Source organism: Neomonachus schauinslandi, chromosome 4, assembly GCF_002201575.2.
Source record: "Neomonachus schauinslandi chromosome 4, ASM220157v2, whole genome shotgun sequence".
Classification (NCBI taxonomy): Eukaryota; Metazoa; Chordata; class Mammalia; order Carnivora; family Phocidae; genus Neomonachus; species Neomonachus schauinslandi.
In genome coordinates, this window is record NC_058406.1 from 172370192 (window position 1) to 172391281 (window position 21090).

The 21090-nt window shown below is 37.1% G+C and overlaps 2 protein-coding genes across 4 annotated transcripts in view; one reads left to right on the plus strand and one right to left on the minus strand.

Annotated features, from left to right (window-relative positions):
- Nucleotides 1–17423, plus strand: part of SQLE (squalene epoxidase) — a 24187-nt gene extending 6764 nt beyond the window's left edge. The window contains exons 3-11 of one of the 2 annotated variants that reach the window (XM_021688792.2): nucleotides 4663–4843; nucleotides 5885–5981; nucleotides 7072–7185; nucleotides 7274–7445; nucleotides 9858–9953; nucleotides 13939–14081; nucleotides 14524–14620; nucleotides 16020–16107; nucleotides 16902–17423. In XM_021688792.2, coding sequence (XP_021544467.1) covers nucleotides 4663–4843; nucleotides 5885–5981; nucleotides 7072–7185; nucleotides 7274–7445; nucleotides 9858–9953; nucleotides 13939–14081; nucleotides 14524–14620; nucleotides 16020–16107; nucleotides 16902–17094 — 1181 coding nt within the window. In that variant the 3' untranslated portion in view covers nucleotides 17095–17423. The remainder of the gene's footprint in view (nucleotides 1–4662; nucleotides 4844–5884; nucleotides 5982–7071; nucleotides 7186–7273; nucleotides 7446–9857; nucleotides 9954–13938; nucleotides 14082–14523; nucleotides 14621–16019; nucleotides 16108–16901) is intronic. The other variant, XM_021688793.1, reaches the window with a different exon arrangement.
- A 1153-nt stretch (nucleotides 17424–18576) lies between these two features.
- The window catches only part of WASHC5 (WASH complex subunit 5), a 54695-nt gene continuing 52181 nt past the window's right edge, over nucleotides 18577–21090 (minus strand). For both annotated transcript variants that reach the window (XM_021688794.2, XM_021688796.2), the window contains one exon: nucleotides 18577–19155. In XM_021688794.2, the coding sequence (XP_021544469.1) occupies nucleotides 19099–19155 (57 nt within the window). In that variant the 3' untranslated portion in view covers nucleotides 18577–19098. The remainder of the gene's footprint in view (nucleotides 19156–21090) is intronic.

Consider the following 21090-nt stretch of genomic DNA (forward strand, 5'->3'; position numbering starts at 1 on the left):
ACATAAGAATAAAAAAAAAATTAAAAAAAAAAAAAAAAACAATAAAGATCAGGCAGAAGAAGAGAAGCCTGAAAAAGAGTTCAAGAGGGAGCTGGCAAAATGGCAGAAGAAAGCCAGAGGGTTGGGTGCCACTTAATCCATGAGAGAATGTTTCTAGTTGGAAGGAATGGGTATGTGTCAAGAAAGGGAAGGACAGCTATGTCATGCTTTGTTAATGAAGGCTCAGGTAAGATGAGTATAGAAGAATGACCATGGGATTTGGCAATTTGGAGGTTGCTTGTGACATTGACAAGATGTTTCAGCAGAGTTGTGGGGATAGAACCTAGACTGAAGTGAGTGGAGTTAAAAAATTTTGAGACTAGAAAAGGACCCTTGAGTTTTTCTGTAACAGAAAACCGAAATAGGGCAGTAATGAGATGTAGATGTAAGGATAAAGAAGGTGTATTTTGGGGGCGCCTGGGTGGCTCAGTTGGTTAATTGATTGGTTTGACTCTTGATTTTGGCTCAGGTCATGATCTCAGGGTCGGGCAGACACAAATTCTTTGAAGAGTAAGGAGGGAGAATAGTGTTGACTGGAGTAGTGTGAGTGAAGGGGAGAAGAGGTAAATAATGGTCAGATTATGGGGGCTGAATCCATAGCATTTTGTAGCCTGCTGCATGGATTTGGCTTATGTTCAAAGGGAAGCCATTGGAGAATTTTAAGAAGAGGAGTTATTCAATCTCACTTCTTAGAAGTGTGATTAAAAATATTATTTAGAAGTATTCATGTTATTCTGTAGGAAAAAAGAGTAGATCATAAACTGGCTAAGACAGAAGCAGGGGAACCTGATCGGAGGCGCCTGCAGAATCAGTGAGAGTTGATGGCTTGGAACAGGGTCATAGTAGTAGAGAGGTGGGAAGTGGTCACATTCTGGAAACGCCTTTTGAAGGAAGTCAGTAGGATTTGCTGATGAATTAGGTGTTAGGTATGAGAGAAAAAGAGGAGTCATGGTATTTAAACAAGACTAGAAGGCATTACCAGGAGAGGTCCAGGACTGAACCCTGGGGTACTCTGATGTATAGAGATCAGTGAGGTGAGTGGGAGTCAAAAAGATGGGATTGAGGAAGTGTGGAGGAAAACCAAAAGCCCGCAGGGTCTAGGATCCAAGTGGAGAGAGTGTTTATGAAGAAAGGAAGTTCCATCTGTGACCTTTTAGGTTTCTTAATCACCACCTTACATGAGAGGTTCACTTGAGGCAGATGTGGCAATATCTTGACACAGTACTTTGTTACTTTTATCGTTGAACATCAGGCAACCACAAATGCTCTCCAACTAATGACTGTACATAGAATATTTAGAGATCTAACTTCAGGGGACATCACCAAGGTTGTGGAAACAAGCCTTAGTGGATTTTTATATGTAGTTTATGCAAGAGTAAGGAGAGCCTCTAAAGTATTTTAGCCAGTCCACATACCATGATTACCTTTAATATAAAAAATAAGAGTCCTTCTTAATATTTATTATGCTATTAATTTCCCCTGAGGTATGATGAGATGTGGATAATAGAAACACTTGGAATAGTTACTTTTTGGAGTATGATTTTTTTTTTTAAGATTTTATTTATTTATTTGACACACAGAGACACAGCGAAAGAGGGAACACAAGCAGGGGGAGTGGGAGAGGGAGAAGCAGGCTTCCCGCCGAGCAGGGAGCCCAATGTGGGGCTTGATCCCAGGACCCTGAGATCATGACCTGAGCCGAAGGCAGATGCTTAATGACTGAGCCACCCAGGCACCCCTGGAGTATGATTTTTTAATATAATATGGACTCATTCTTCCTGAATATGAGTTTTTATTTATTTTTAAATTTTCAAAAAGATTTTATTTATTTATTTATTTATTTAGAGCACAAGTAGGGGGAGGGGCAGAGGGAACGGGAAGAGAGAATTCCAAGCAGGCTCCACGCTGAGCATGGAATCTGACGCGGGGTTCGATCTCAGGACCCTGAGATCATACGTGAGCTGAAATCAAGAGTTGGATGCTTAACCTACTGAGCTACCCAGGTGCCCCCTGAGTATGGGTTTTTAATAATTATTGCCCTATGGCTTAAGCTAAATATCTAGAATTCTTAAAATTAATACACTATAATTTAAATGTTATATTTTTATATTAAGTCAATATCTAGTGGGGAACCTCCTTCCCATGTTGTTTTCTTTGGGATTATTTTGGCTTTTCTTGGTGTTTTTGTTTTCTATATATAATTTAGATTTAGATGTAAAAAAAAAAACAGTTAAGATTATGACTGAAATAGCACTGAATCTATAGCTCAGTTTTGGAATAATTGACTTGGACTTCCTATCCATGAATGTGGTATGCTTTCCATTCAGTTAGGTCTTTAATGCATTTAAATAATGTTTCATAAATCTCATATGTCTTTTGCTATATTTATTCCTTGACTCTGGTTTATATTTGGGCTTTCATAAATGATACCTATTTTATTATGCACTGTATACTTAGTTTGAGGTTCAGACTTTATACCAAGTCATGGCACAAGGTATGTTTGGATTTTTTATGGATGACTTCACCCATAGACTGTGGTGAATGGCTTACTTCCATACCTTATCTCAGGGTATTGAATTGAGTTTCTGTGGTTTCTATTTTATTGACAAGAAATTTATGAATGGTGCTAAGTGTCCTTGTCCCTGGCCATGGGGGCCCCTACCTCCTATTCAGGAGTGGCCCTTAAAACTCCAATTGTTTAGGCTTGTGGTTCTGATTCCTTTATACTGTTGCCTTTCAAACTTGCTCACTGGTTTGACTTTGACGTTGCTTTCCATTTTTAGTATAGGTGGTTTTTTGTTTTTTGTTTTTTCCTTGTTAGTTTTGTTTTTTAACTTGCCTTTTTATAGCAAGCAGTTCTGCAGAGGAATGTTTTCCATGTCATTTTATCTGGTATGTTGACCAGTAGTCTTAATATCTTAAGTGTGGAGCTTTATGATTAATAGATAGTGATAGCTCTAAGTTATCTGGCTTCAGAGTTATTAACATCTAGTATTCATGAAGCATGAATTTCATTGAAGTGTAGGGTACTGTCTTCTTGCTTGCTTCAGAAAGTAAAAGTGTTCAAAGTCTGCCATATATGATTTCATCAAAAAAGGTGAGATAGAGACAGATAGATGTTAAGAAATCTTAAATTAGACCTTATTTACCTTAAGATAGTTTACCCAAGGAAAAATTTTGCTGTGCTACTATACTTTTTACATTTTCTGGTGTGTTCTAAAATTGGCCAGTTTAAACATTTCAAGTACTTCTGTAATATAGTTATGGGTTAAGAAAAACAAACTGTCTCAGTAGCTGGACAAAGCATTATAGAAATAGCAGATGGGTTTCAAATATTTAGGTCAGAAATGATTGGCAGTTTGCTGAGATCCAAATTGAATACACTGCAAATTGGCAGCTTTTCGGATATCTGTGTACTGAATCTCTGACTGAATTTTAACTGTAATAATTTGAGAACCATACTGAAAAACTAATTAGTTTTGATTCTGGGTCAGATGTGTGACAATATTCATCCAGCTTGATCCTGCCTGCACTCTAAGTGGCATTAAAAAGAATATCAGAAAACTAATTTATTTCGATCTTAGCCTAGATGTGTGATAGAATTGTTTATGAAGATTTTCTTTCATCCATTTCATTATTCTAATGTACTTCACCTTAATATATTAACCATTACGATTTTAGGCCTATGTATGGTATATTCTCAATTGACATTTCATAATGTACTCTTTCTAACTTAGATGAATATTTAGGTTGTTTTCAGTTATTCTTTATTAGAGATAACACTATAGTGAACTTACTCTTGCATATAACCTTAAAAATTATTAAAAATTAAAAATTAGGGTGCCTGGGTGGCTCAGTTGTTGAGCGTCTGCCTTAGGCTCAGGTCATGATCCTCAGGGTCCTGGGATCGAGCCCCGCATCGGGCTCCCTGCTCCACGGGAGGCCTGCTTCTCCCTCTCCCACTCCCCTTGCTTGTGTTCCCTCTCTCGCTGTGTCTCTCTCTGTCAAATAAATAAATAAAATCTTTAAAAAAAAATTAAAAATTATATCTTTAGGATGAACGATAGATGAATTGATAAGACTTAAAGATTATTACATCAAAGGATGCTAACTTCTTGGTTCTTGGTAATTAGTGCTACAGTTACTTTCTAAAATGTTTTTAGTTTATATTAGAACCAGTAAATTTATCAGTTTTATTATAATCTCACCAGCAATTTTGATAGATTTGGTATCTTACTGTTTTATTTCATTGATTTTTTTTTTAAATCAGGTTTTGAACATTTCCCTTCCCTGCTATGTTCAATATTTCCGTATTGCTTAATGTGAATACCCATAAACTTTTCACCCATTATTACTAGGGTCTTAATATTTTTCCTATGAAATTTAATGAATAAATTTTATACATAAATATTAATCTTTTATGGTTTTACAGATTTGCTAAGTGGTTGTCTTCCAGACACATTAAGATTTCTGAAATAGTTACATTAATGTCCAGTTGTCGACATGGTTTCATCGCATTATGAAGACAGAGACTCATTTTTGATGCCTCCTTATCATTTGGTGCCTCATATAACTCTGGGCATGTTAACAAAATTGATTTTTTTGAACTGAATTGTTTTGTAGATGCAGTGGAAGGTATTGATGCCCAGGTGGTAGATGGCTACATAATTCATGATCAGGAAAGCAAATCAGAGGTTCAAATTCCTTACCCTCTGTCCGAAAACAGTCAAGTGCGGAGTGGAAGAGCTTTCCATCACGGAAGATTCATTATGGGTCTGCGGAAAGCAGCTATGGCAGAGCCGAAGTAAGACTACGCAGGTTTAGAATGTTAAACACATTTAAACTTGGCCTTTGCACAAATACTATTTCATCAATTTTGTCATAAGTGTTTGGGTATGGGCTGGAGCATAGGTATTCTAAAGTAAACTGTAAGTTAGAAGAATGTTAGATCTTCAGTGCCTTTGTTGACAATATCATGTGGAGAATTTCCGTTTGAATGACAGAACTATTGAGATTTTTCCTTTGACTAAATACATTGTGTGGTTTTTTTTTTATGTTGTTGGAATTTAGAGGATGCAGTTGTAACCAAGGGTTAAGGCCTTGTCTGCCTATTTGGGAGTTGGGGTTTGTGCTCACGGTATTTTCTGTTAAAAGTCAGAACAGAGACTTCAGGGGAAAACCCTAGGCTGACAGGACTGGCTCTTCTCCTAATTATTAACTTCTATTTGCCCCTAGCCCTTTGGCACTATAATTGAGAAAGTTTTACACATGAGAACCCTCATCTCATTAACAAGGGCTTAAGTATTGCCAAAGCAAGTGAAGAAGTGAGTGGACTTACCCTTAGGACTGAGAGTTGCTATCTGTGGAAGTAGAATATGTTCATTGTGGAAACATGGGAAAATGCACAAAAATACAAAGATTGTAAAACTTATCCATGATTCTTCTGACTAGAAGTAACTACTCTGGATAATTTGGTGGATAAACTCCCAATTCAGTATTTTCCCATCTTTGTATGAATTTGTGTGGTGTGTAAAGTTTCTCTGCATGTATTTTTTTTTTTTAATGAATTGAGGTAAAAATCTCATGTTGCTTTTAAAAACACTTTAAAAAATCATTACATGAGTGTATATGTATTCAATTTCAAGAAATTAGAAAATAAAAGCCACACTTACTTCTAAAGTCCATTAATGTTTTTGCGTTTTGTCATTCCAGACCTTTCCTGTATACATGTGTGCACATGTGTGAGTCCCATTTGTAACTGGAGATAAGGAGTAAGGAATTCATCATTCCTTATTTAAATTGTCCAAGTGTGCTACTATATAATTTATTTCTGTTTATCCTTTAGTACAAAGTTTATTGAAGGCATCGTGCTACAGTTACTAGAAGAAGATGATGCTGTGATAGGAGTTCAGTACAGGGATAAAGAAACTGGGGACATCAAGGTGAGAGAGAGCAAATCTTAGCTCTTCCTAAGACATGTTTCTCCTCCTTTTTCCTCTACTCCTTTGAAAAGTAAGTTCACCAATTTACTCATCTAATAGACTGAGTTCTCTCTAAGCCCTCTGCTGCAGGGTGAATTTCAGACTGCAACACATTACTCTTTAGAGAATCTCAGAACTCTATACAACAGCTTTGTAGACATGCACCACTAGATCAGCAGTATTAAACTGAAACGAGAAATACACATGTGCAGAGAAGCAGAGGGGACCTGGAAGGTGAAAAAAGGAAGGAGTCAACATAAAAGAAATGAGTGGTTTCATTCTTCACTTACTCTAATCCCTTCATACCTGGAATCTTGATTTATCATTTTACATCAGCTCTTGTGCTTTTCAGTATATTTTCATAATGAGTTATATTGTCATTTAGATCTTCTAACAACTCTGGGAAATAAAGTCCAAAGACTAATTTCTTAAATTTAGCTCATGTTTTAATAAAAAGACAAATTGGAACAAAAAAAATGATTAGGATAAATGAAACAATTGTTTTAATCCGAAAGGGAAAAGTAAGAGAATCTCTGTGGAAATAGCAGAGTAAAATAATTGCCAGTACCTGCTTATGTTGATTTAGTAAGAGAAGAGAAAGTGAAAGGCTAATCTGTTGGCGTTTCTGGGCTGATCTCTGGGGTTACCACCTAGAAACTATACTCTAATGATGGTGATTGCAAGATAATATGGAGACCTACATCTATGCATACAAAAATTCTTCTAAGCCCTAGCCACTGATTGAAAGCACTATACGAAGTTAGAAAATTTTAGAATAAACGTGGAGTCGTCCTTGGACTTTGTGATGAGATTCAATATTCTGTGGTCCACACTTGCTTTGTAGTTGTTTCCCCTGTTGTTGATCAAAGTGTAGCTTTAATTCCAGATGGTTTGGATGGTAGTGCTTTGAAGGCAGACAATCCTCATTACCCTATATAACGTTGTCCAATAAAATGTGTAAATATTTTACAAGAATGCACATTTTAAGAAAATGGTCATTTTACTGTGTATTTCTAACCATTTAGCTGAGCATTGTTTATCTTTGTTGTAGGAACTCCACGCTCCATTGACTATTGTTGCAGATGGACTTTTTTCCAAGTTCAGGAAAAACCTGATCTCTAATAAAGTTTCAGTTTCATCTCATTTTGTTGGCTTTCTAATGAAGGTACTGTAGGAATGTAATTGTAGAAAAATAAAAGCAACTTGGAATTTAAAATTATTAGAGTATTTTGTTTTGTTTTGTTTTATTCTAGAATGCACCACAGTTTAAAGCAAATCATGCTGAACTTATTTTGGCTAATCCAAGTCCAGTTCTTATCTACCAGATTTCATCTGATGAAACTCGAGTACTTGTTGACATTCGAGGAGAAATGCCCAGAAACCTAAGAGAACACATGGCTGAAAAAATTTACCCACAATTACCTGGTAAGAAATAGGATTTCGTGGGGCGCCTCGGTGGCTCAGTCGTTAAGCGGCTGCCTTCGTCTCAGGTCGTGGTCCCAGGGTCCTGGGATTGAGCCCCGCATCAGGCTCCCTGCTCGGCGGAGAGCCTCCTTCTCCCTCTCCCTCTCTCTGCTGCTCTGCCTACTTGTGCTCTCTCTGTGTTAAATAAATAAAAATCTTTAAAAAAAAAAAAAAAAAAGAAATAGGATTTCGTTCACATTGTAATCTGTGGTCTGAAAGTAAATATCACAAAAGGCTGTCCATCTCCAGTTCTCACTAAAGCTGGGTCTTAACTAGGCCAGAGATAAGGATGGCAGGTAAAAATGCACCCAGTCAGATACCCTGGAGCTGAGCTGTTTAACTAGCACGTATGAAAATCTCCAAATTAAAAGAAAATAGTTTCAATATATTTTTTCATATTAATAATTAAATCATTGTTTTAGAATAATTATTAGTATTGAGGAAAATGGTACATTTTTAGGTAGTCTGGAAAGAGATGTAAGATCTCTGAATTCTTGAGATATCGCTCCTACTTCCTTACTTTAGCGCTTGGTTTTTGTAGATATGGTAGCTACCATTTATTGAATATCTACTATAAGGTGCTTTACAAACTTGATTTCATTTATCTACGTAGTCACCCTCTGAGGTAGGGCATTACCATTATGCCCATTTTATTGGTGAGGGAACTAGGAGTCAGTAAGCTCCTCCAAAGATAAACTGTTAGTAAGTGGTGGAGTCAAGGTTGAGGCTAGGCATGTCTGGCTCATACATCCCATCCTCAGAACATGAGAGTTGTAAGCAATCTTCAAGGTCATTTTTAGTTTGGAGTTGAATACAGAAAGGCTTCATGAGATTTCAGACATATTTGTAAAACACTCCTAAAAAATTACTTTCTGGCATTTTTTTTGAGAATGGGAAGATGTAAGTAAAAGTATATAAACATTTAAGATATTAATTAAAATATTATGGATATTGATAAAATTGAAGGGAAACCCTGCTTGCCAATTATATGATTATAGTAATAGGAAACTGTCTTTGGTAGGAGTATATTTTGTTTAAAAATTCTGTTTCTTTTTCAAGTTATTTTTTAATCTAAGTGAAAGCACTCTGTTTAATAACAGAATATTAACAGATATGAATGTATACATGGAGTAACTTAGATTTTTTTTTAAAGATTTTATTTATTTAGAGACAGATTGAGAGAGATCGTATGAACAAGGTGGGGAGGGGCAAAGGGAGAGGGAGAGAGAGTCTTAAGCAGACTCTCTGCTGGGCAACACAGGGCTCCATCTCACCACCCTAAGATCACAACCTGAGCCAAAACCAAGGGTAGGATGCTCAACCGACTGCGCCACTGAGGCATCCCAACTTAGATTTTTTAATAATGACATTTTCAACATTTCAATACATTTGCACTTAGACTATAAGCCATTTTTGAAGCTTTCAGAGGAAAAATGAATTATTCACATTTAAGAAAAAGATAGTCAATAATGTGATAGTTTTAGCATTTTTTTCTTTTATCGTAGATTGCCTCTTCATTCCAGAGGTTTAGAACAGACTGCCCTGAGATCATGATGGGAAACCATTTATAGGTTTATATTAATATTTGTTAGGTTATTGAAATTCTCCTTGTTGGAATAGAACAATTTCAGCTTAGGCATTCTGCTCCTGTATTCCCAGATTACAATGGGAACTGTATGAAAAGACAGTTCATTTTCTATACAAGTAGGAGCACAAAACTTTAAACTGGGGAGTGTCTCAGAGATGAGCTCTTCCAAGCATTTCATGTTGTAGATGAAGAAACTGAAGCTCAGAAAAGTAGAGCTCTCCACAACTTACCGTTTTTCTGCCGTACATACCCTCCTGCTGTTTGTGGATTGCTAGTATATGAATATGGCGGTGACGCTTGTATATTTAAGTGTTAAATATGATACCTGGCAGTTAACATTTGGGAGGAAGGTGGGGCCCTGTCTCATCTCTGAATTTGCTTCACTTTTCTTAGCTTTTTTGTTCTTTCAGCTGTATGTGTATGTATTTACATTAAATTTCTCTTAGATCCCTTCGTCATTCCTTAGCATGAGTAACTAGGTTCTTTTTTTTTTTTTCCTATTACTATCTTATGCCTTTTTCTTCCCTTTTTTTTTATTATGTTATGTTAATTACCATACATTACATCATTAGTGTTTGATAGTAACTAGGTTCTTAATGAACAATTGTATTAATAAAATAATTAATTCTTGACTTACCACAAGATATATGTAACATATGTAGTGCATATATTATTATATGTAACATATAATAGAAGGTATTTGTTTAGACTTGAGAAGAACATGTGCTAATTAGAAATTGAAATTTTATAAACCATTTATCTGGTGGGGGTGGGATTTATTGCAGACCACCTCAAAGACCCGTTCCTGGAAGCCACTCAGAATTCCCGTTTGAGATCTATGCCGGCAAGCTTTCTTCCCTCCTCACCAGTAAACAAGCGAGGTATTATTTTATTGGAGTGATTCTATAAAGGGTATTCTAAATATTCAAATTTAATATTCCAAATATTCCAAACGTAATATGGGATGGGATTTATGCTATGTAATAAGGGAATCCTATGTGGGACAAAGAATTGGTTACTGTGCTTGAACACATTACACCAAAATTAGTTTTATGATGTCTTGATTATTTCATAATGAGTGTATACATCATTATCCTAGTTATTGAGGCTACCACAGTTAAGTATAGTCCTAAATCTAGAGAAGGCAGTTTTCTAGTGAGGGGTATGAACTGGTAATTTCAGGACGCTGTTGATAAATGCTGTAGTAAAAGCCCACTCGTGGTACCACAAGGTTCACCGTGAAGGGGTGCGCAGGGCAGGGGGGAGCTTGTGAACTGTGAAGGGTGATTGGGGAAGACGTGTCTCAGGAAATAAAACTGGAGTTGGGGCATGAAGGATTAGTGGGAGTTCATTAGGTGGACGGTGAAAGAGGGACTTCTAAGTAGATGGAACAATATCTGCAAAGGCCAGGAGGGCTGAGAAATGATGGCACTTTCAGTGAAGTCCAGTAGTTTCCTATGGCTGGAGCGAGCGCACGATAGGTGTCAGAGTGGTAGAAAGGTAAGGTATTTATTTATGCTATAGACAGTGGAAAGTCATTGAGAAGTTTGTTTTTAATAGCTTTATTGAGATGTAATTCACAAATCATATAGTTCACCCATTAAAGTTTATACAGTTTATTACTTTTTAGCATATTCATAGATACGTGCAACCATCATGACAGTCAATTTGAGAACCTTTTTATCACCCCAAAAAGAAACCCTATACCAGTCAGCAGTCACTGCTCATTTTCTCCCAACTACCAGCCCCAGACATCCACTGATCTGCTTTTTGACTCTATAGATTTGCCTATTCTGGGCATTTCCTATAAATACAATCAGTGAATCCTTTGTAACTGGCTTCTTTGAGGTTCATCCATGTTGCAGCATGTCCTTCATTTGTTTTTGTGGCCAAGTGTGTATTCAGTGTGTGGATATACTACATTTTAAGTATCCATTCATCAGTTGATAGACATTTGGTTTGTTTCCACTTTTGGTTGTTATGAACAATGCTGCTGTGGACATCTGTATATGAGTTTTTGTGTGGAGTTAATTTTCACTTTTCTTGGGTATGGTAACTCTGTTTAACTCTTTGAGGAACTGACAAACTGTTTTCCAGAGAGGCTGCCCCATTTTGCATTCTCATTAACAATGTATGAGGGTTCCAATTTCTCCACATCCTCACCAACATTTGTTATTATCTGTCTTTTTGGCCATACTCATTCTCGTAGGTGTGAAGTGATACCTCATTGTGGTTTTGATTTGTATTTCTCTGATGGATAATGATGCTGAAAATCTTTTCATATGCATATTGGACATTTATTTGTATTTCTTCTTTGGAGAAATGTCCATTCAGATTGCCCATTTCTTAATTGGTCAAATGAAAAAAACTTTTATTGTCGAGCTGTAAGAGTTCTTTATATATTCTAGATATAAACCCCTTATCAGATAAATGATCTGCAAAAACTCTCATTCCATGGTGATGGTAGTTGAAGTTTTTAATTTTCATGAAGTCCAGTTTATGGTTTTTGTGTGTGTGTGTGTGTGTGTGTCAGTTGTGCTTTTGATGTCATATCTAAAAAGTCTTTGCCCAATCCAAGGTCATGAAGATTTTTTTTTTTTTAAGATTTTATTTATTTGACAGAGAGAGACACAGCGAGAGAGGGAACACAAGCAGGGGGAGTGGGAGAGGGAGAAGCAGACTCCCTGCTGAGTAGGGAGCCCGATGCGGGACTCGATCCCAGGACCCCGGGATCATGACCTGAGCTGAAGGCAGTCGCTTAACCAACTGAGCCACCCAGGCGCCCGGTCATGAAGATTTACTCCTGTATTTCCTTCTAAGAGTTTTGTAGTTTTAGCTACTAGATTTAGGTATTTGATCCATTTTGAGTTAAATTTTTGTGTATGGTGTGAGGAAGGGGTTCAACTTCATTTGTATGTGGATATCCAGTTGTCCCAGTACCATTTGTTGAAAAGACCATTCTTTCCCCATTGAAGTGTCTTGGCACTCTTGTCAAAATTAATTTGACTGTAAATGTAGTAAGAGTTTTTTTCTTTCAACAATATTTTATAGTTTCAGAGTGTTTTACATTTCTTTTGTTAAACTTATTTCCAAGTATTTTATTCCTTTTCATGCTATTGTAAATAGACTTGTTTTCTTAATTTCATTTTAAGATTCTTCATTGCTAGTGTATATAAATACAGTTGATTTTTGCATATTTATCTTCTGTCTTGAAACCTTGCTGAACTCATGTATTAGTTTCTAATAGTTCATTGAAAAGTTTTAAATAAGATAGTGGCACGATTAGCTTTTTATTTTAGAGATACTACTCTGATACGTTGTGGAGCATGGTTTGGAGGACAGGTCAGGCTAAAGCTCATAGTAAGGCTATGTAATTGTTCCATGTCAGTGGTGATAAAAGGTTCGAACTAGGGTTGTGGCTATAGAAGTGGAAAGTAGGGAATAGAATTGTGTACTCTCTAGGATGTAGAATGCATGCAACTTGGTGACTCGTTGGCTATTGTAGTAAGGGAGAGTGAGGCCTCTTGATGGATTCCAGGTTTCAGGTTTAGGTAACTTTGCCAGCTATTTGCTGATATTGGAGATATGGGAAAAGGAATGTAAGTTTAGGGAAGTGTGGGAAGAGGTGATGAGTTCACTTTTGGACATATTGGGTATGAAGTGCCGGTGAGGCATTTTGAGTGGAGACGTGTGGAACACCATTGAAAATGTGAGTGTGGAGCTCCAAAGAGAGGTCTGAATGGGAGCTGTTGATATACTGTGGTTCCTGAACATGAACAGATTGAATTTGCTGTGGAAGAACAGGCATAGTAAACTACTAATCCTATAAATAAACTAATGCAAAGCAGAATGAAGACACTAATGCCAAATTGATATAAACAACATGCCAGCAGTAATTGGTGGAATTAGAAATGTTCCATGGAGAGGAAGGAATAAAAGCTGTTTGTTGCTTGTGGTTCTTTTAGTGAAGATATTAGAGTCATACATAAATTTGAATTAATATTTAGAAGTTTTCCTTTTTATAAGTTAGTTTATTATATGTATTTTATAATAAGTTATAAATGTAGCATGTTGTGACATTGCAGAAAAGAATTATCCATAATTTTGTCCCTTTAACATTATAATGGTTGTTTATTTCTCTTGGTTTAAATTAAATAACTGCTTTGTTGAAATGTCACTGTAAGTGTTAGGTCATTAACCAGGCTGACAGTGGCCTGGGAATCTTAGGCAGCTCAGGAGATGCACCTAGAGAGCTGCATTTCTGCTTCTGCAGTTTTGCATCAAGGGGCTAATTTTCAGATAAGATTCAGTCAAGGCTTATTCCTCTAAATTAACTTCGGATAGGTTTGGAATATCTGCTTATAATTGCTTTTTAATTCCAGCTACAATGTGGCTGGCTATCATCTTCCTGGGGCCTCCTTTCTTTCCCTTAGAACTGTATAGACATTTCTCTCTGGTGCGCTGGCAGCAAATATGGCTGTGAAATGTCAGATCTCTCCATTTTTTCCCTTGTAAGGAGACTTGCTTTTTATGCCAATTTTTTTTTGTTGTTTTTTCATGTAAGAGGCTTTATAAATATTTTGGCATTGTTTGACTTCACCTTAGATTCCCATGTGGACTTTCATGAGGGTGGGGACCATGTCCTTGTTCTGTGTCCCTAGTATCCAGTACCTGTTAGGTACCCAGTAAATACTAATTGAATTTTTGCATCAACAGATTTTAGTCATGATTTGTTTCCTTGTATTTTCACATTCTCATTTTCTGGTTCACATTCACAATGTTTATTAATTAACAGTGTTTTTTTTTTCTTTGTCTTAAGGGATGCATCCAGGATGTGATATCATAATCTAAATTCTCTCATTATAGGTGTTCTTATTTTGGGAGATGCATATAATATGAGGCATCCTCTTACTGGAGGAGGAATGACTGTTGTTTTTAAAGATCTGAAACTATGGAGAAAGTTGCTAAAGGGTATCCCTGACCTTTATGATGATGCAGCTGTTTTCCAGGTAGGATATTAAATTATTCTTTGACAAAAATGTCTCAATAGATTTCTTTCTGGGCCTAAGAGGAATGGGGCCATACTGGGGAGATCTGTACCTAGGAACCTGATCCTAAGTCCTGGTTCTTAGGCAGTCTTGTTCAGGCATAGAGAACCTGTGAGCCTGTGCAACCCACAAATCTCACAGAATTTCTGAATTTCTATGTTTGAATATTATGTCACATTGGTTTGCACAGACCACTTTGCTCATAGTGATCGGATATTTCGCTTCAGAGTTCTGGAACTCATTCCTCCAGAGATGTTTTGTGTGTATATGTAAATGATAAATATAAGGCATAATTACTTATAGATGATCCTCAGGATAAACATCAGTTTGAGGGGATTATGAACATTAATTTGTGCTTCCCCCCCACCTTTACCATATAGTAAGTGATCTTTTTCTTTTTTAGGCCAAAAAATCATTCTATTGGGCGAGAAAAACATCTCACTCCTTTGTTGTGAATATCCTTGCTCAGGCTCTTTATGAATTATTTTCTGCCACAGATGGTAAGTATAGATATTTTTTAATGAAAATTACTGAACTGCAAATTTTTAGCACAGGAAGGGAAGGAACTTAATTATAAACAAGTTAGTCATTAGGCCAGAAATAGCCATGTTTCCCGAGTCTGCTGACTCCCAAGTGGCGGCCCTTTGTAACTCCATCCTTGCGCAAGATTTTGCGCCTCTAATCATCATGTATCCACCACTTTGTGTGGAAGGCTTAAGACAACCTTCCCAGCACCACTTCAGTAATGTATCTTTATTCATTCCTCTGGTCCAGATCAGGTTATATATATCCATAAATGCATAAAGTTGTGATGCAGGTTCTTTCTGCTGGTGAATTCAAATGTAATATAGTTGTTAATCTTTTTCTTCCTGAACACTTGTTTCAATTTCTGTTCAAAATAGTATTTTATAAAATGAATACGAGCTTCACAACAAGTTTAGATTTTGTCTCCTATTACAATGCACAAGTAGAAGAATGCATCTACCTTTTACTCACTTGAAATATTCCCATGCTTTTGTTTTTGTTTCTATATTGTAAAGTGGCGATGGTCAGTCTGTATATTAAGGAAAAACTGACTTAGCAGAAGCTGTATTAGAAATGGAGGAAGAGGCAACCGTGCCACCTCCCAAGCCTAGCAGTGTACAGATGGTTAATGGTAGGTTAACGAAACTGGACGTTTAGGTTTGTTCAGGAATAAATGTAACTCCAGTCTTATTACTTCAGATATTTACAACAAAGCTCCTTCTGTGAACTGGCCAGGGTCCCAGCAATCTATGCTTTGGTGACTTGAGTGCAAAACATAATATAGTACAAATACCTTCTGTAGCCTTTCTATGTGCATTATTCTTGCTAAAAGAAAAAAAAAAACCAACTCATTGATTGTGATTTGCCAGTCAAACCTCTCTTGCTAATTGGCATGGAAGCTAAAATGGCTGGGTGGGCAAGTAAAAAGAAAAGAACCAAGTCTTGAGTTTTTCTAAGTGCTTCTTTTTAAGCTTTCCTAAGCTCTTGATTTTCTTACATTATGAAAGATTAGAGGAAGAAAGAGTTTTACTGGGGTAAGTTTACCTATTACGTCTATTCCAAATAAAAAAATTGTTGGTTGAAAATACTATGTTGTGAGGGTTTAATGAGTCACTTTGAAATTATGAAAAACTATACACATCTAAGGCATTGTTAATGTTTACTATTCACAGCTATCCTTTTACTTGAGAGTTTACTGCTCAGAAATATAGGTTGGGTATCTTAGAGCCTGGGAATTTGGTTTCTAGAATTGTGTTTTTTGATAAAAAAAGAATTTACAGAATATTTGCATCACTTAATGAATTTACAACACAGTCAAGGAAATAACTTTTAAACAACTTTTTAAACAACTTCAACTTCCAAATTTTATTTTAGATTCCCTACATCAACTCAGGAAAGCCTGTTTTCTTTATTTCAAACTTGGTGGAGAATGTGTTGCTGGTCCTGTTGGGCTGCTTTCTGTGTAAGTTGTTTTGATGACACAGAGGAACCACATCTTTCAAATTTTCTTCGGACTGCTCAGTTTGTGAATTACTGCAAGTCTTTCTTCTTTCTATATTTTGTCCGTTAGAATCCCAGTCAGAAGGTAGCTCAGAGAAATGAAAAAAGAAATTTAGCCCTGTGTTTTACTTCTGGGAAAACAGTTTTGAACAGAAGCTGGTGGTAGATGAGGCCAAAGCCCTGATTAAAATAGCTTGTTTTTTGCTGGTGGGTTTGACCACATGATCTGATCGGTGGGAGCCATGGATAATAGAGGAATTTGTATTTAAAATTTACTTCGATTAAGGTGCGGGGACTTGCGAAACTAATGGTTTTGACAGTGCAGACATACATAGAATTATTCTTGAAAGGTCTGCACAGTAAAATTCTTTAAGTCTGTTCTCATTCATTTATAATCTGAATGTCAATACTGCTACCTTTTGGAAAACCTAAGACTCCCACAGGTCAGGCCATCCAGTCACTTCAGGGGGAGATCTCAAGATTAGTGAACGAAAACAGCTCCACACATACAGTTTATGTCAAGCAGACTATGAAGAGTTCCTGGCTTCTCTGACAGACAGGGGTATATTCTAAGGAGTTTCTTGTAAGAACATTTATTTGTCCCTGCTATCAGAGCGTAGGCAACACAAGCTTCCAGAGTTGTCTAGAATGTAGAATGTGTATTTAGCTTTATAGATGATACGTAATTAGAACCTTTCTATGAGTAAATTTTAATTGCTGGGTCTTACTAATACATATATTTTTTTTCTATTACAGCCTGTCTCCTAACCCTTTCATTTTAATTGGACACTTCTTTGCTGTGGCGATCTATGCCACATATTTCTGCTTTAAATCGGAACCTTGGATTACAAAACCCCGAGCCATTTTCAGAAGTGGTGCTGTATTGTACAAAGCATGTTCTGTAATATTTCCTCTGATTTACTCGGAAATTAAGTACCTGGTCCATTAAACTTACAGGGGAGCCATTTGCAAACGACTATTTGGAACTCACCAAGTCCTAAGAAACTTTTTTGGAAGAAGACGTACATAGCATAGAACTATCCCACTTCTAAAGTGGAAACTCTTGGACCAAGATTGGGGTTAATTCGTTTTTGAAGTTATTTGTATATAAACATGTAAATACATACTTTGCAATTTAAAATGAAGGGTAAAATAGACATTTAAAAGAAATGATTGTTATCTTAAATTACTGCTAACACTGAAGAACTGCAGTTTTTCTTTTGAATTCAGTAGCTGGGAGGAGTCATTGTGGGACATGCAAATAAAGTGGAGAATGAACTGTAATGTCTTTTTATCTCTGTCGTGGCCTTGAGGTAGCTTTGTGTTCATGGGAAGGAAAACCAAAGTGGGATGGAAAACGCAGAGGGAAGCCTGTTCTGTGAAATAACTGATGTCGGGGAAGTTGCCTTAAAATCTCTGGACTTCATTTTCCTCATGTATCCTACGAGGCAACTTTAAGGTTCTCCTCTGGGTTCTTTGGAAATAACACCTTCGTTCAGGAACGCAATCAGGGCTTCATAAGTTCCACTATATAACATGACTTAGCCAGGCTAGGATTACTTAAAGGAACAGTGAATGAACAAATAAGCACTCGTAGTATCTGGCGTAATGCTTAGAAATCAGAATTCACTGAGTTTTAGTATATTTGAAGAGATTGTGGACATCAGAGAGGTATTATGAAATTTCAGTAAATCCCCGAATATCACTAAAGTTGCTTCCCCTGAAAGAGCGGTAACAGATACCCTGGAATGTTACGTAACTACTTCAGATTATGATGATAAGGGCTGAAAGAACTTAAAAAGCTTTTATAAAAAAATTTCTCTTTTTCACCTGTCAGTTATCTCCGTTGAGGACTGGTCACTAGCCAAATCCCTCGTGGCGTCAGTCACGTACCTTATTTGCCCCGTGTTAGCAGCATATGGTGGGCTTGGTTATGTGAAAGTCCCCTCTAGTTTATCCCACACTTTTCTGGTTAAAATCTCACTTTCTTAGATCTGGCCTATTTAACAGCAGCTGGCTTTCCTTGGGGCCATTTTCACAGAGAACCAAAGATCTCACTTCATGCAGTTACGGATTACGAATGGAAAACAGCAAGCTATTTTTGAGATGTGGCTGTAGGATGGTCATGGGCCGACTGGCAAGTTCTCATGCACCGCACCAGCCTCCTGGTGGGCGACACTTCCAAACTCCTTACGTGCTGGGCAACAATTCACTTTTATAAGATCCTGTGCTCAGCCTCGACTAGGCCGGACTGCTGGGGTGGGGCTTAGGTTGCTGAGGAAGGGAGGGAAGGATGGAAGGAGCAGCTGAAGTTGGGGAGACCTTCAGAAGGAATGCTGAGAACCTCCCAGGGTCTCTGTGATTGGACGAGGACAGTGAGCCTCAGACACCAAGAAATTTCCATGGTACGTGGTCCACAGATCGTGTGGTCTCTGTGTTTGCTATCACCACCATCCTGCATGGTGTATCCACGGGACTGACCCAACACGTGGCTTACCTTCCAGAAAAGGGTTTTTTTTTTTTTTTTCCCAGAAAAGGTTTTTTTTTTTTTTACAGGATGAATATACAACTTTGTAGTCACAGGCAGAAGGAGAACTTTGGGTACTGGCAATACTATTTTACTGAAAATCCAGAGTTGCACAAATAGTTCTTTAGAACATAAAACTAAATGGATTTATACGTAACAATTACATTCAGCATTTATAAGAGGCAGTACAAAAATGTGTTCTGCTTCTACGTGATACAAATTGCATATAATACCATGATTTAAACAATATTATATCAAGTAGTGCCGTGAGATACATCTTACTCAGAATATCTGATGTTTCCCACAATTAAGGGGAAAAAAATGCAGTTCTATGAGCAGCTGAGTTTCTTCACTTCTAAATTCATTTTAGTAACAAGAAGCTTTAAGGACGATCCTTTCATCAAAGAAGCAGATGTCAAAAAAAATTTACAGGACTGTTCTGAATTCATCAAAAATGAAATTAGGCACGTGAGCTTCAGCAACCTGAAACAATGAAACAGGAGAGTTAAATTATTCATAGTGTTAGAACAAGTTCAGAATTTTCCACACGAAAGTTAAGTGAAAATACGCTCTGGAGCAAGGTGAATCACGGGAATGCTGGATTCACAGAGGTGGATGGCTCCCGAAACTGCTGGCTTCTGTTTCTGCTGTTCGTCACCCTGGGGTCTAACTTCTTGGCCCCGCCGACATGGGAGGAAATGCTGTCCAGCGCTCCCTGCCTCATCCTTGGCTCTCAGAGGCACTTGGATCTGCTAGGAATGTGCAGGCCTCTGGGAAGTACGAAGAGGTCATCTGAGGTCACCTCACAAGGGACTGATGACCCACCCGGGGAAGAACAGCATGTCGCAAGTGACAGGCCAGAGGGGGGAGAGAGGAGGAAAGAAGGGCCTGGAAAGCATGCATTCCTGAACTGTTCTGAGGGGAAGCCCTGAGAGGGGTGGGGGAGGGTGAAAGAGTGGAATGTAGAGCCAGGTGACCTCCAACTGCTAGAAATGGGTATTTTTTAATAATGTACTGGCAATACTATTTTTACTGAAAAAAGCAGCGTTGGCTTTTTCTGATTATAAAGGTGTGTCACCTGCTACTTAGAGGAAATTTAGCAAATGCAGAGGAATGTAAAAAGAAGTAATCACTCATCTTAATCCCCTAGAGAAAACTAAACCTGATAATTATTCTATAATGAATCCCTCTAATTTACACAGACACACTCAAAACTAGGTTCACATAATCTTGTGTCCGTATTTACCTCTGCTAAATCTTACGGACATCCTTGTACACCTATCTTCATGAACTTCTGCACATATATCCAGCAGATAAATTCCAGGCAGTTGAATGGCTGGGACCAGGTGAATATATGACAAGTTTGTTTGTTTGTTTTTAATAAAGCCAAATTGCCCTCCCATAGGGTAAACAGTTTGCACCGCCATCGACAGTACTGAGAAGTCCTATTTCCCCAAACCCTTCCATGCAGCGGGAGTCCAACATTTAACTTTTTACCAGTTGGAGTAAAAAACTGGGTTGGTGGAAACAGTAATTTTACTGTTATTTTGATTTGTGACTCTTGAATTAAGGTCAAACATTTTTACAAATGTTTATTTGCTATTTGTATTTCTTGTCCTGAAAACTGCCTGCTACTATCTCTTGCCTGTTTTTGTTTTTGTTTTCTAATCGATTGGTTATCTTTTTCTTACTCATCTAGAAGAACACACTATAAATCAAGAAAACCGGTCCTTTGTTAATATTTTCCCCAATTTTTTTTTTTTTAATTAAGAGACATTTGACAGAATTCATTATATTCAGCATTCATAAGAGATCAGATCTCTAAATTTTCTTTATGGTTTCCTCCTTTGGTGTTTATCTAGAAATTTCTGAGAGCTGATACATATTTGTGTAAAATTTCTGAATTTATTGGTTCCATTTTTCACATGATCTGTAATTTATTTTGATACATGGAAGATGTGAAGAGACTAATGGGCTAATTTTTAACCACATAATGAACTAATTGTGCCAGCAATGTTGACTAAAATATTTCCTTTCTCCCCTCATTTGAGAGGCTACTTTTCCTCAGGTGCTACTGTATGCGCTCGGATTTGTTTATAGACTACATATTCTGGTCTATTGATCCATCTACTGGGTTTCATACCAGTACCACACTATTGATTTTGGTAGCTTTATAATATTTTTAAATACTTGGTATGTTTTAGTATCTTCTTTTTAAAACAATTCTTTTGGCCTGAGTTCTGTAAAATTTTTAAAAATTTTCTCACCCCCCGCCCCAGGTAAAAAAATTATCTGGATTTTGATCATAGCTGCACTAAACCTATAAACTAATAAATACTATTTGAGTTTCCTCATTCAGAGAGATGGAAAAATTAAAAAATGTTTATAGTTTTTCTAAATTGTTATTTTTTCTAAACT